The sequence below is a fragment of the Lutjanus erythropterus genome, chromosome 23 (assembly GCF_056507025.1).
Source record: "Lutjanus erythropterus isolate fLutEry1 chromosome 23, fLutEry1.hap2, whole genome shotgun sequence".
NCBI classification, from domain to species: domain Eukaryota; kingdom Metazoa; phylum Chordata; class Actinopteri; order Lutjaniformes; family Lutjanidae; genus Lutjanus; species Lutjanus erythropterus.
Genome location: NC_139339.1, coordinates 25,780,566 through 25,793,165, shown reverse-complemented (window position 1 = coordinate 25,793,165; position 12,600 = coordinate 25,780,566). Strand labels below are relative to the sequence as shown.

Genomic DNA, 12,600 nt, shown 5'->3' with positions numbered 1-12,600 from the left:
GGAGTTTGTGTGCCACCAGTGGTACACGTACCACAGTTTGATCATCTAGGATGTGGACCATAGTGGGACACTCACCCTGAACGTGGGATGAATAATTACTAGCAGCCTAAGGATTGGGTGATTGAAATGGAGCAGAACCTGAATTCAAACAGTTTATGGGAGTCAGCAGAATCTGTGAATGTTGCTTTTGAAAAAACTGATAAAAGTCATAACTTATTTATCTTGTTCTTTCTACCTCCAAGTCAGGAAATCAGCAATCTATCTATATTGGCCCGGCACTAGCTCAAACTGATCAAAATGGCATTTGTGATCATAATGTGAATCTACACAGCTATCCTTTATCTAATGATGGAGAACCACTGCTTTAATATACGCCCTCCTTCGAGGACAAAAAGGAGCTGGAAGGATGAAATGGAAGCAGTGTGAACAGGCAGATAAACCCCAGTGAAGTGTGGACAAGCGCCGTCTCACCTCATTACACCAAGTTTGAGCGTGACAGTCAGCAGGCTGCCTCTGTGAACTTCCCGTTTCTCTAACAAAAACCACTGAGGCATGCTTTGCATACTTGTACTTTAGTTTGAGTGAACTTTGTGGAGCTCCACACTGGAGCTGGAGTGAACACTGGCAGTCTGGGATGTTTGTACCAAAGGAATCCACAGTGAGAAGAAGCAAAACACCAAATCTTAGTGAGTTGAGGCTTATTTTAGGGTAGAGTCCCTGACAGAGCTTTTCTTGAATGTCTCCATGTCAGGGACAGCCGTGACCTGAGGCATTCAGTTTTTGGGTTGTCTGTTTGCCTGTCCCATTATTGTGAAACCTGTCTGTCCAGACTCCAGTATCCGGTATCTGGGCCAACAATGACAGGAAAGTCATTTTGTGAATATCTTTCTGTTATTTTTAATGGTATTTTAGAGTTTCTTTTCAAACGATTGATGACTCACCCTACACTTGGGGACGTGCTAAATTTGCATCCATTGAAACACATTCTTGCTTAAGATATCACTTGAGCATAGAAGGACAGTAGATCCATTCACTGGAGCAGACTGGAGTGTTTCTGGGGTCTGCACCTCACTGTGTCACAAAAACGCGACTATAACTTGACTGACTTGGACAGAACTGGATCATACAACCACAATTCCAAAAAAGATGGGGCATTGCGTAAAACGTAAATGAAAACAGAATGCAATGATTTGCAAATCCCTTTTTACATATATTCAATTGAGTACAGTACAAAGACAAGATATTTAATGTTCAAACTGATAAACTTTGCTTTTTGCAAATGTACACTCATTTTGAACATGTTCCAAAAAAGTTGGGACAGTGGCAACAAGACTGTGAAAGTTTTTGAATGCTTGTTTGGATCAGGTGACAGTATCATGATTGGGTATTGGGTATCCTTGAAGATTTGGTTGTTTACAAGCAAGGATTCAGCGAGGGTCATCACTTTCTGAAAAACTACATGGGCATATAGTCTAACAGTTTAAAAACAATGTTCTCAATATGCAATTGCAAGGACTTTAGGGATTTTAAAGGGACAGTTCCTCCCAAATTCATCCCTGGCTTGTAGTGCTATTTATCCATCAAGTTTTTTAGTTCAGTTTAGTTTTTGGTGTGAATTTCAGAGTTTTGGAGATATCTGCCTTCCCTCCAGTATAACTAAATGGCACTCAAGCAGTCAAAGCACAAAGAACAGGTTTAAAGTTAAAAAAAATATGGGTTTAATTTCCCAAAATATTGTTTTCCTAAAGGAAAGTACCAAAGGCAACAAAATTAGGGTCATAGGGCTCTTAAAAGAGGACAACAAAATGAAACTAATGAAAAATAAGGCTAATAAAATGTGGACATCAACTCAATCAACAGACTTAACAGAATGAGACACTGGGGCAACATATATACTGGCTGTTCAGACCAAATTAAACACGGGAAAACTACAAACTAATGTTAACACAAAGAAACCCAACAGGCCACAGGAAAAATGTGTATTTTTGATTTTGGGGTCAACTGTCCCTTTAAAGGCCAGGGCTCATAAAGTAGCCCAGCAACACTGCCTCCCAGGGAGTAAAAAAATAACATTTTTATTGGTCTGTCAAATTAAATTTTGCCCCTCTGTGTAAGGAGTTTACAGCCTCTCAGTGGAGAAGGGAGGCTCTTCTCTGTTGCTATGATTGATGCTAGTTAGCTAGACGCTTGTTTTGTGTAATGAATGTCTTCAGATTGCTTTCACCACAACAGTTTGATTTCACACAGACAGATTTTTTACATTATTGCTCAATGAAGCTTAAATACGACTACACATTTTCATTATCTCCAACATTTGTGAAATAGGAATTCAATATTGTTGAAACACAAGGCATTTTTATCAACAAGCCGCTGGTAGAAAACAATATTGTGACCTATAAAATTCCCACAAACCTTGTCTGCTGTTTTCCCTGAGGCAGTTTATATTTTTCATAGCAGCACTTGGCCGTCAGACATGTCTGCCCACTCGGCAGGGTCCATTGATTGCATCAGCACAGTAATCAGCCCTCATTCAGAGGAGAGCCTTCACCTGTTGGCCAACTCACAATGCCTAATAAAGAAGCTTTTGAGAGTCCTAAAAGCCCACTGCCCACCTTTAATCAACCAGAGAGTGTAATCACCAAGTCATGCTCTGGTTTCTGAGCTGCCGTTTGATTCAACTTTAACACCATATAGTCAGAGGCAGGCTGGTTGTTTTTGAAAATTGCACTTATTTTCTAATTAGTATTTATTATATTCTCAATTGATCACTCTTTTCATAAATTCTACTGCTGCTTTTTAATGCACCCTACCATTACTGTGTAGCATTAATACCTCATATTGATATTGCTCCTTCATGTGTTAAATCAGCATATCTACTGTCAGTTACAAAATTGTCCTATTTACCCCCCTTAAACACGCATTTTATGCCACCGTCTCCACCACAGTCATGGCTGGAGGCATTATGTTTTTGACTCGTCTGGATGTCCATCCCATCCTTGTGAAAACAGTATCTCAGCAACGCTTTTATGGAATTTTTTCAAACTTGATACAAATGCCCACTTGGACTCAAGCATGAATTGATTTGATCTTGGTGGTTAAAGTTCAAGGTCATTGTGACCTCACATCCATCCTATTCTCGTGAATATGTTACAGTGAGGACATTGTGTTTCTCTCTGGAGATTATTCACTGGAGTCATACATGTCAATATAGTAATAACTTCCATTTTTCCCAGCAAAACACACTTAATAGCTTTTATTAAATTCCTTTAGAGATTTATATGTTATGAGTCTGAAAGACATGGATAAAAACTAACTTGATCCATTATTATTTTTTGTTTGACCAAATTTAGGGGGAAAAAAAACCACCTTAAAACATCCTAATTATTATTTATGAAACGTTAATGCTTAAAACTCAGCTAATCAGCTTCATCAGGATTGTATGGGTGTAGTAACACTTGGTGTGTGTGGTTTCAGATTTGAAAGTGCTGGCAAAAACAAGCAATCAAACAAACCCCCAACTGCCACAAAATTCTGATTCAAGTGCTGCTAAATCCGGATTGGTGAATCACATGACGTTACCTTTTTACAGTTGAGCCCTGTGCCCACTTTGAAACAAGTGAGAAAAGCAGATAAAAACACAAATCTCACATGTGAAGAAATAAATAATTATGTATCAGTGCTCCATTTTTCATAGTCAGAGACTTAATGGCTGCGTTTTTTTTCTGAGATCAGCGTATTTTTCTGAATTGTTTGCAGTGAGGTCACCGCGTATATGTACACTATGCTACAAGTACTAGCATTTTTTCATGGCCACAAACTGTAAAAAAATGCTCAAGTTTTGGTAAAATGCTGCCCTCTCACTGTCACCTTTTACCCAGCCATCCAATCACAGTGGAGAAGGGGAGGGACAAATACCACAAACTGTGTCCCGCTCATATGGAAGTACTTCTGAACCGTACTCCATCCAAATTCAACTCTTGAACCAGTTGCTTTCATTTTGCCAAACTATGATCTTTCCCCAAAGAAGGGAGCGCGGCCTTGGCGACCGGCGCTTGATGACATGATGCTGGTCTGATGTATAGCAACCAAAGCCTTTCAGCTGAAAAAAACCTGTGCCTGTAAAGTGCTCCCAGCTTGGCATTTTCAGAGGAGCACTTGAAGTCTTTCTGCCAAGGAAAAAAGAACCAGCCCCTTACTGAAAAAATAGGCTTTCAGGGCATCACTTCCTGGTTCAGACACTGGGGTCAAGCATTTGCAGAGTGCTTTGTCTCTCTGGGTATCCTCTTTAATTTGGCAGTCATTAGTGTAATAAGTCTTGACAACAGAAGGGCAGTTAAAGAAGAAATGTGCAAATTTGGCTGGTTTTCTCCATTTAACTTCCAAGGACCTTATTCCATGTGACAAACATGGAGGATATGTGTAACCAGTGCAGATTTCAGCAGAACTGCAAAACAAACTGTAGTGGTAAACTAGTTACTGCTGGAGGTGGCATGGCAGCTCCATTACTGAAACATTATGGAACTCAGAAACAGGTTTATTTATTTCATTTTCCCCCCAAATTTAGTGTAAAATGGCAGCAGTATATATTTACCTACACAGTTTACTGTTACTGCTGTTTGAGCACACATGTGACATTATATCCATATTATTAAATGAACTCATCTCCTCTCACAAATAAGGTACACAGAGTTTGCTGTATTTTGTAATTCTTGGAGTATTTGAATGGATTAGGTTCATATGACTCCTAAGCTGGGCTCTTTTCTCAGGTGTGTTGATGAGATTATGTCAGTGATCAGAGATTCTAATAAAGACCAACACTAACCTTGCTTTGTTTGTGTTTCCATATGTCCCAGCTGTAGATCGGCCCTTGCATTACCCACTTCAGCTCCCCCACAACAAACAGCAGAGATCAGACACTTTTAGTGTTCATCAGTTTCACTGTCCACTCCCTGTGCAGCATCGTTGTCCTCCTGCTGCTGGAAACTGGACTCTCTCCAGACAGGGTAGGTACTGCACAGAGTCAGCAGCACTTTGCCTGCATATAGTCACAGAGGTGTTGGCAGAAATAGCATTGTTGTGACCGTCTTCTCTCCTCTCTTACAGTCTGATTATAACCCTTTGCCCCCTGCCATCTTGTGTTCTTTCTTTTATGTTATAATTATAGAATCAGCTGCAGTTTTAGTGAATCACTGTTTCTCAGATGACACAGAGACCTTCTCCCATTCATCTGTTGGCTGAAGACATGTTCTGCTTTGTGTTAATTATGTATACTCACTCATGCCAGCAGATTAGCTTGCTAGCCATAGCGCTGGCTTGGCCACCCAATTCAGTCACGTGGCCTGCATCTTGCAGGTCATAGTTGTCCATTAACAGTCTCTCAGCTCTCTTTTAACACTTTAACATAAACACATGCTGGCTAGGCTTGAATCAGTTTGTCTTGTAGCATCAGCCCAGCACGTCTCCATTACAACAGGCTACCTGCTTTAAAGTGTGTCCTGAGTCAAGCAGCTGTAAAATGGTGGATAAACACATTTCACTCATTTCCTGTTTTAATTTAAGCTTTTATTATGAAGCAACAAAAAAGGAAATGTTGGGCTTTCATTGACAGTAACACAACACTTATTCAGGAAAGTAAAAGTGTACAAAAAAGTAAAGTGAGGCAGGAGAGAAATTAAACAACTGAGATTCAGTTAGAAGCTACAAAAGTCTTTCACACAAGTGTGAATTGAAACAAGTGTAGGGGCGGGTCATAATACACTAATGAAACAGAGTCAGCAGAGTCCTTTGTTATAGGCCACTCCCACTGTCCCACTCCCTTTTTGCCATTTCTCATGAACAATCAGCTATCCTTTGGCCATGACCAAACTTTCCAAGTAATCATGTGCAAGTCTATGAATCCATTTAGGACTTGTGTGCCTTTCTGTGATAGGCCACTCCCATTGTCACACCCCTTTTTAGCCCATTGGCATGAACACAAAGACACACATTCAAACACACACGTGCCCTCAACCTTCTCTCTCTCTCTCTCTCTCTCTCTCTCTCTCTCCCTCTCTCTCCCTCCCTCCCTCTACGAGTTGAATCTTTCAACATGCTTGTTTGAGGGGGAGAGCGGGTGTCATCACAGGTTGTCTGTGGTCTGAGAGACATCACAACCTGCTTTGAGGTGGGACCAGTGCACATCTGGCCCCACTCTGGAGATGGCCCATGGAAATGCAAATCATCATGGCATGGTTTGATGTGAGGCAGCCAAAAGTGGCAATAGAAGAACACCAGTGTTCTGTGGTCTCACAAAGCTGATTACCTGGAGGCAACTTCAGTAGCAAACAGCTGAGATTTAAATGACTGATTCCTGCTGAGAAGTTCATTCATTGCTGCAGTAACTCATTTTCAGTAGGTGAATGCTACAAAACCAAAGTACACCACTAGAACATAAAAAGCAATAAAAGAAGTGATGAAAATAATACAGTAACAAAATAAAAGCCAGGTTATATCAAAGAGTGAATTTATTTTGTAGGCTTTATTATGCAGTTGACATTTAATATGTTAAGTAGCCCTGAGGCCATCTTTTATAACCAGAGTGGGACAGACATTGTATGACTACATTTCCAATATAACAGAGTTCCATGTGAAGTAATGTCCTGTAGGAATGGGGAATTGTTTCCTGATAGTCTATTGGCAAGGAGAAGGTTCTTTTATATGCCTTAATCCATATTACACAAGATCCTGCAAGAATTCAACTTGCCAGGTTTCAAGTAATGTGCTTGTGGCTGAACCACAGTGGTTTGGACAAATCAGCATCCCATAAGGAACTACTGGCAGCTACGGGGGCGGTTTAGCGAAGTGAAGCGATTGTTCATTTGAAGACAATAATGGCATCTCCCAAAACGGTTAGCATAGATGCTACTATAGCATCAGTTATATCAGCGTTGTACAATATTTCCTAACTGAAGAAAGAATAAAGAACAACACTGAAGGCTTTTCTTGATGGAAAAAGATGTTTTCTTCTCCTGACTGTCTTAGGCTCTCCTACTACATAATATGGTTTGTTGCTGTGTTGGTTGAAGTTAGCCTGTGATAGATGGTGATAAAGGGTATGTATGTGATGTCACATTATGTGAAAGTCACTGTGGTTGTACCCACTGAGTAGCAAAAGACTGACTGGCAGAGTTACTATTGAGCTGGAATGCCATAAAAACCCAAAAATCAAGCTCTTGTGTGATTGATGGTACATTGATGGTATTGATTGGTACTGATTGATGGTATTGGTGGTCGCTTCGCAACAAGCTTGATGTGTCTGTGCTGTCGCTCCAGGTGTTTCTTCAGGTTGGAGGTAGAGTTACAAGCGGTGTAGAGCAGCTTTCTCCCCGGGCAGAGTGCGCACTTCACCATCAAGTTATTTTCCTTCCGTTGAACATATTCAAAATAATGACTGAATCTCCACCCGTCGAAACTAGCTTTCTGCTGCTGGGAACCTTCCTCTGAAAAAGAGCTTGCCGTTGTTGACGCTTCCATTTTTTCTCATCTGTCTTTGCGGGTGCCGCTCTGCTGCCGGCTGCCGGGTGTCGACCAATCGGTGATGGTAAATGATACCTCGTGCCAAACCCAAACCAATCACTGTTCCATTCACACACCCCTCCTCTTCCCTTCTGTTCTCTGTGTTGTGTGCGTTGTGTGTGATGAAGGTGCTACTGGCAAATGTAACGCAAGTAACTAGCTCGGGAAAACTGTAATAATATTACCATTTTCAGACGAGTAATGCCTTACACTACTAGTTATTGAAAAAAGTAATGTTATTACAGTTACTTTGTAATGCGTTACACCCAACACTGATCTTTGGTAATATGTCAGGATCACTATGATCATTGACTTCACCTGCCTTTAATTTAAGCAGATATTTATTTGTTTTTCTCCCAGTTTCATAATTTTTCCTGCTAAAGGCAGCCATGTTGCAGGTTGTTTTACCACTCAGTCAAACTGAAGGGGTGTGTTCCAGTAGAGAAATTATGTCAGTGCATACCCTATACAAATGGTTCATCTAATCAATGGCCAAGTATTTTCTTTTTGAAAGTGCCTGCCTTTTTCCAAACTGTTTCCAAGGACAATTTCCTGGCACATCTGGTTATGATCCATAAGCCTGAACAAAACTGGTTCTTGCAGCTTTGGCCTGCATAATTAGTTATGATGGCAACTGAACTGACAGTTGCAATAACTACCTTTTTAGCCACTTGGGGGCAGCAGAAACCTATCATCAACTTTTGAGTTGGCGTGGAGAACCTCCTGCATTTTGAGTCAGGTTTACATCCGCCTGCTGAATGCAGGTCCAACATTCACCTCCTTTTCTCGTTTTAGCTCTATTTTGGTGTCTACCAACACCTGAGGGAAACATGGCTGCTGCTTTGCTCCAAACTTATCTGCATTGCAAAAGACACATTAAAATTACAAACATGAGGACAGTCGTGTCCTCATGTTTGTAATTTTAATTTAGATGCCCTGTGCTGTTTTCTCCAATTTCTCCCTGTATTGTCTTATATGCTAGTAAATGTTCAACTCGTGGGCGTTTCTGCCCTAACAGACTTGAGATGGTGAATACCCAAAGATAAAAAACATACCACACATACTTACTTTTACTTCATCAATGAAGATGGACACTCTTCAGATGGATGGTCCTGCTTCTGTTGCTGAAACAATAAATTATTAATCAACTAATCAATCAGCAAATTATTTTCTTGTTTTAAACTTTTCTTGGCGCATTATTTGACCTTGTATATGAGACAGCACCAGTAGAGAGACGCAGCAAAGGTCCCCAGATGAACCCAAACCGAGTCGTTGAGGTTCATGGTCAGTATCTTAACCCCTAAGCCACGGCTGGAGGACACATTAACAAAAACAACTTTGTTAATCAGCTAATTATTTGTCATTTACAAAGCAAAAGGCCAAGCATTGTCTGGCTCCAGCTCCCATGTTGTGAGGATTTGCTACTTTTCTCTGTTTTGTATCATTATGAACATTTTTGGTTTTTACAGTGTTGGTTGGACTAAACAATACATTTTAGTCACACTCGACTCTAAAAAATTGTGTTGGACATTTTTCATTTTTCGGGATTCGAGCCCATGGCTGCTACAGAGGACACACAACCTCCTTTTTACTATTTTTGACTTTTTATTGACAAAATAATTCATCATTCTTTGAAAAAGATGAATTGATAATGAATGTTATCATATATTAGGCCTACCTGCTTCTCACCTGCAGTAATAGCATCAGCAGGGACAGAATCCATTACTGAAGCCACAGCACAGCAGCAAGGCGTCATTATTTAACAGTGGCTTGTTTAAACAGTTGCTTACTTACCCTACAAATCAACTGTGTTAGGAGCCCGAGCACCAGAAGTGTGTTGGCACCCGACTGTTTTTGTTTTCTTATGTAGTTTCTTTTTTAATGGCAGTCTGTGGCAGCTAATAGAACAGATTGTTTGGCCTTGAAGGGCAAATGAATGTAGCCTCTAACATGCAGAAACCAAATGTGAGCCCGCCGCATGCTTTTTTGCAGAATGTTGATCAGAAGAAAAAACACTGAATGTTTCTGTAGGCGCACTTCGAAAACTTCCTCCAGAGCCAAAATTAATTAAAAGTGAAGTCTCATTGTGCCTGTGAATCACATCACTGTTACGAATAAATTCAGATCAGTTTCAGCTGATTAAAGGGACCTTGTAGCGTTTTTGACCATTAGGTGCACTGGGCTTGGGCGGTATCGATTTTTTTTCATACCTTCCTGACATTTTATGGCGGTATTTGTGTAAAAAGGCAGAAGAAAAAGTGATGATGCTGAATGTGTCAGAACAACCAGTAGGAGACATTTAGTTATTTCAGTGCAGTATAAACTCACACAGCTCTCATTGTTTAAAACATGGGAATTAACACTTCTGACTTCACAGAAACTCTCGAGGACTTACCAGCACTATGAATGATGTGTACTTATAAATAAAGTCACTTAGTCATAAACTTGCTCCTCAAATGCTTCATGTCTCCTGCCCCCGCCTGAACCCATCGTGTCTTCATTGTCCCCGCAGTCCACTTGGAACTAGAGATGTGTGTGATTAGTCAACTGCACAATTAAATGTCACCACCCTCACTAGTCAGCACCAGAAATACTAGTCAGTTAAACTATTTATCAGTAATTTATTCATGCGCAATGCCAGTTAACTGTTGCCTAGTTGGGGCTGTGGCCCCATCAGACAGCAGCCCCAATGGCCCAGACAACCCTAGATGTTTCATATTAGCAAAGTTGGACAGATGACAGCTCATAAAACTAGCACAGTTGGGCAGTGTTTTTATATAGAAAATGTAAATAGCATTGAATGTAGACTGTGACAGAATAAACTGGTATATAATCACTCAACTGGAGCAACATGTGACCACATTCAACACAGACACACAGGCTAACGTTAACCACACTGTGTAGCAGGCTGGCAGCTAACATCATCTGTGGGTCGTTTACCTGCTGACACTGCGAACCTCTTCAATCTGAAAAGGTGAAGTATTTAGTGAGTTGTCATGTTTTGTAGGTTAATGAATAATGTTTGTTTTGCACAGCGCAAAGTGGCACACATTTCAGTAGTATTTAAAATGGACTTTCCGGTTGTAGACTGTCATTAACAGCTTCAAATGGCTTTTAATATGCACAGTATTTTTTCTGACAGTGTGCAACATGATCAATGAATAAATGTGCTCAATTTTAACTGCTTGCTGAGTGTTTTCTTACTGTTAGACTAGTCGTCCAGTCTGAATTTAATTTTGCATTTAATTGAGGAAAAATTAGTCGCCAAGGAACATCCTTAGTTGGAACCACTGGATCATTGAATCACCTTTGGTGCTGTATTCTCTGTCAGCCAGCCTCCATTGTTCTCAGAGGCAACACCCCATAGGACCACTAACTGAGCTAACTTGCTAATGGCAGCAACAGCACAGTTAGCAGCTAACCCTGGAAAAAAAAAAGATTTATGTTGCAACAATCGCCTGGGCATGATGGCAAGGTCCAGCTCCAAAATGGAATTTGAGGTGTTTTTAGTTTTCTGTGACTGAAGACTCTTGGCAGTGACTAATGTTTACCTCCACTATTAGGGGACAGCCCAAGAATAGAGTATGAATCCAGTGTTCTTGCACACTTTGGGCTTTCACTTGGAATTTTGTCTGAGATTCCAAATGTGGCAGCAAACCACTTGTTGAACCTCAGCCAGCACATTTGATCCCTTGTTCGGATCGCTCACTCTGCATTTTCATTGTTTAATCACCTAAATGCTTTAACCGCTTTGTGGTTGTTAATCAGTTAATTGTGCTCCACCAGCACACACAGCTGTTCCACCAGTGCACCCAAACAGCTGTTAGGTATATTTCAAGAAGGTAAACTAGGCCCACATGTTTTCTAAATATATTGTATGTTCTGAATATTTTAAAATCATTTTTCCTGTTTACAGTTTTATATTTTCTGGGAGATGGTTTGGATGGGCATTCCTTGGAATCCCATCTGTCAGGATTAAATCCTACTATTCACAAATGGGTCAGTTAAACCTGATTAATGCTTTCTACATCTACTTGAGTTTTCAACAACAGCATGTTTTCAGTTGTCCATCCACCCCATGCTTGTGAACATGATACCTCATGAATGCCTTGACGGTATTTATTCAAACTTGGTCCATTTAGACAGATGAACTGGCTAGATAGATAAATAAGTCAAAGGTCAAGATCACCGTGACCTCACAAAACAGATTTCACAACTTTCACACAAATATCTAATAAGATAAAGCATATCTCTTAGTCCTCTGTACTCTTCTACAAAAATAGACTGAAGACATTATGTTTTCACTGAGAGATTTATTCACTGGAATAAGACATGTTAATGTAGTGATAACTTCCATTTCCCCAAAATTTTATTTGTCTTTTCTGTCCAGATGGAGGTTTCAGAGTCCGTCCCCATTTCCAAGCAGATAATCACTGGATGAGGAGGAGGAAGCCTACCTTCAGGACTCACCCATACCCCCCTCAGCTTCCCCACATGACACCCAGACACCCTGAGTATGGATGGTGAGCTGCAGACACCGTGAGCCTTTACAGCCGGGGCACAGGGACTGATTTCCAAGAAGAAAGGATTCACATACGATGAGTCACTGCCGGTGCTGAGAAAAGTTGTTAGGAAATAAAGCCGATAAGGGGAATGGAGGTTCAGTGAATTTGAAGTCACAGGCTGTTGATGAGATTGTCTTAATGAAGGTTGGTCAGACACAAAGTGACACATAATATACCTGCATTACATACACTGATCAGTGTTTGTAGATGTTCCCCAATTTAATGTAATTTAGATTGTTTGATTGAATTTTTACATGTTTATTGATATTGGTGATAAAAAAAGATATATCATGCTGCTTGTCTGTGCTGTGTTAGTGGAAAGACATACACTAACCATGTTTTTTCTTTCACTTCATCCCCCACAACTTTCATCCTATCATCTGTACAGAGAGGTTCATGTCTACCAAATCTAATCCACTGCTCTTCTCATCTAATGCCTTGATCTTTAGCCTCAGGCAGTCGGCCACCCACAGGTACACAG

The 12,600-nt window shown here is 40.5% G+C and overlaps 1 protein-coding gene across 1 annotated transcript in view; it reads left to right on the top strand.

Annotated features, from left to right (window-relative positions):
• LOC146306257 (PC-esterase domain-containing protein 1A-like) overlaps positions 1–12,327 on the top strand; it is a 36,604-nt gene extending 24,277 nt beyond the window's left edge. The window contains exon 8 of the mRNA XM_084712997.1: positions 11,945–12,327. Within this exon, the coding sequence (XP_084569123.1) occupies positions 11,945–12,081 (137 nt within the window). The 3' untranslated portion in view covers positions 12,082–12,327. The remainder of the gene's footprint in view (positions 1–11,944) is intronic.
• Positions 12,328–12,600: the final 273 nt, after the last annotated feature.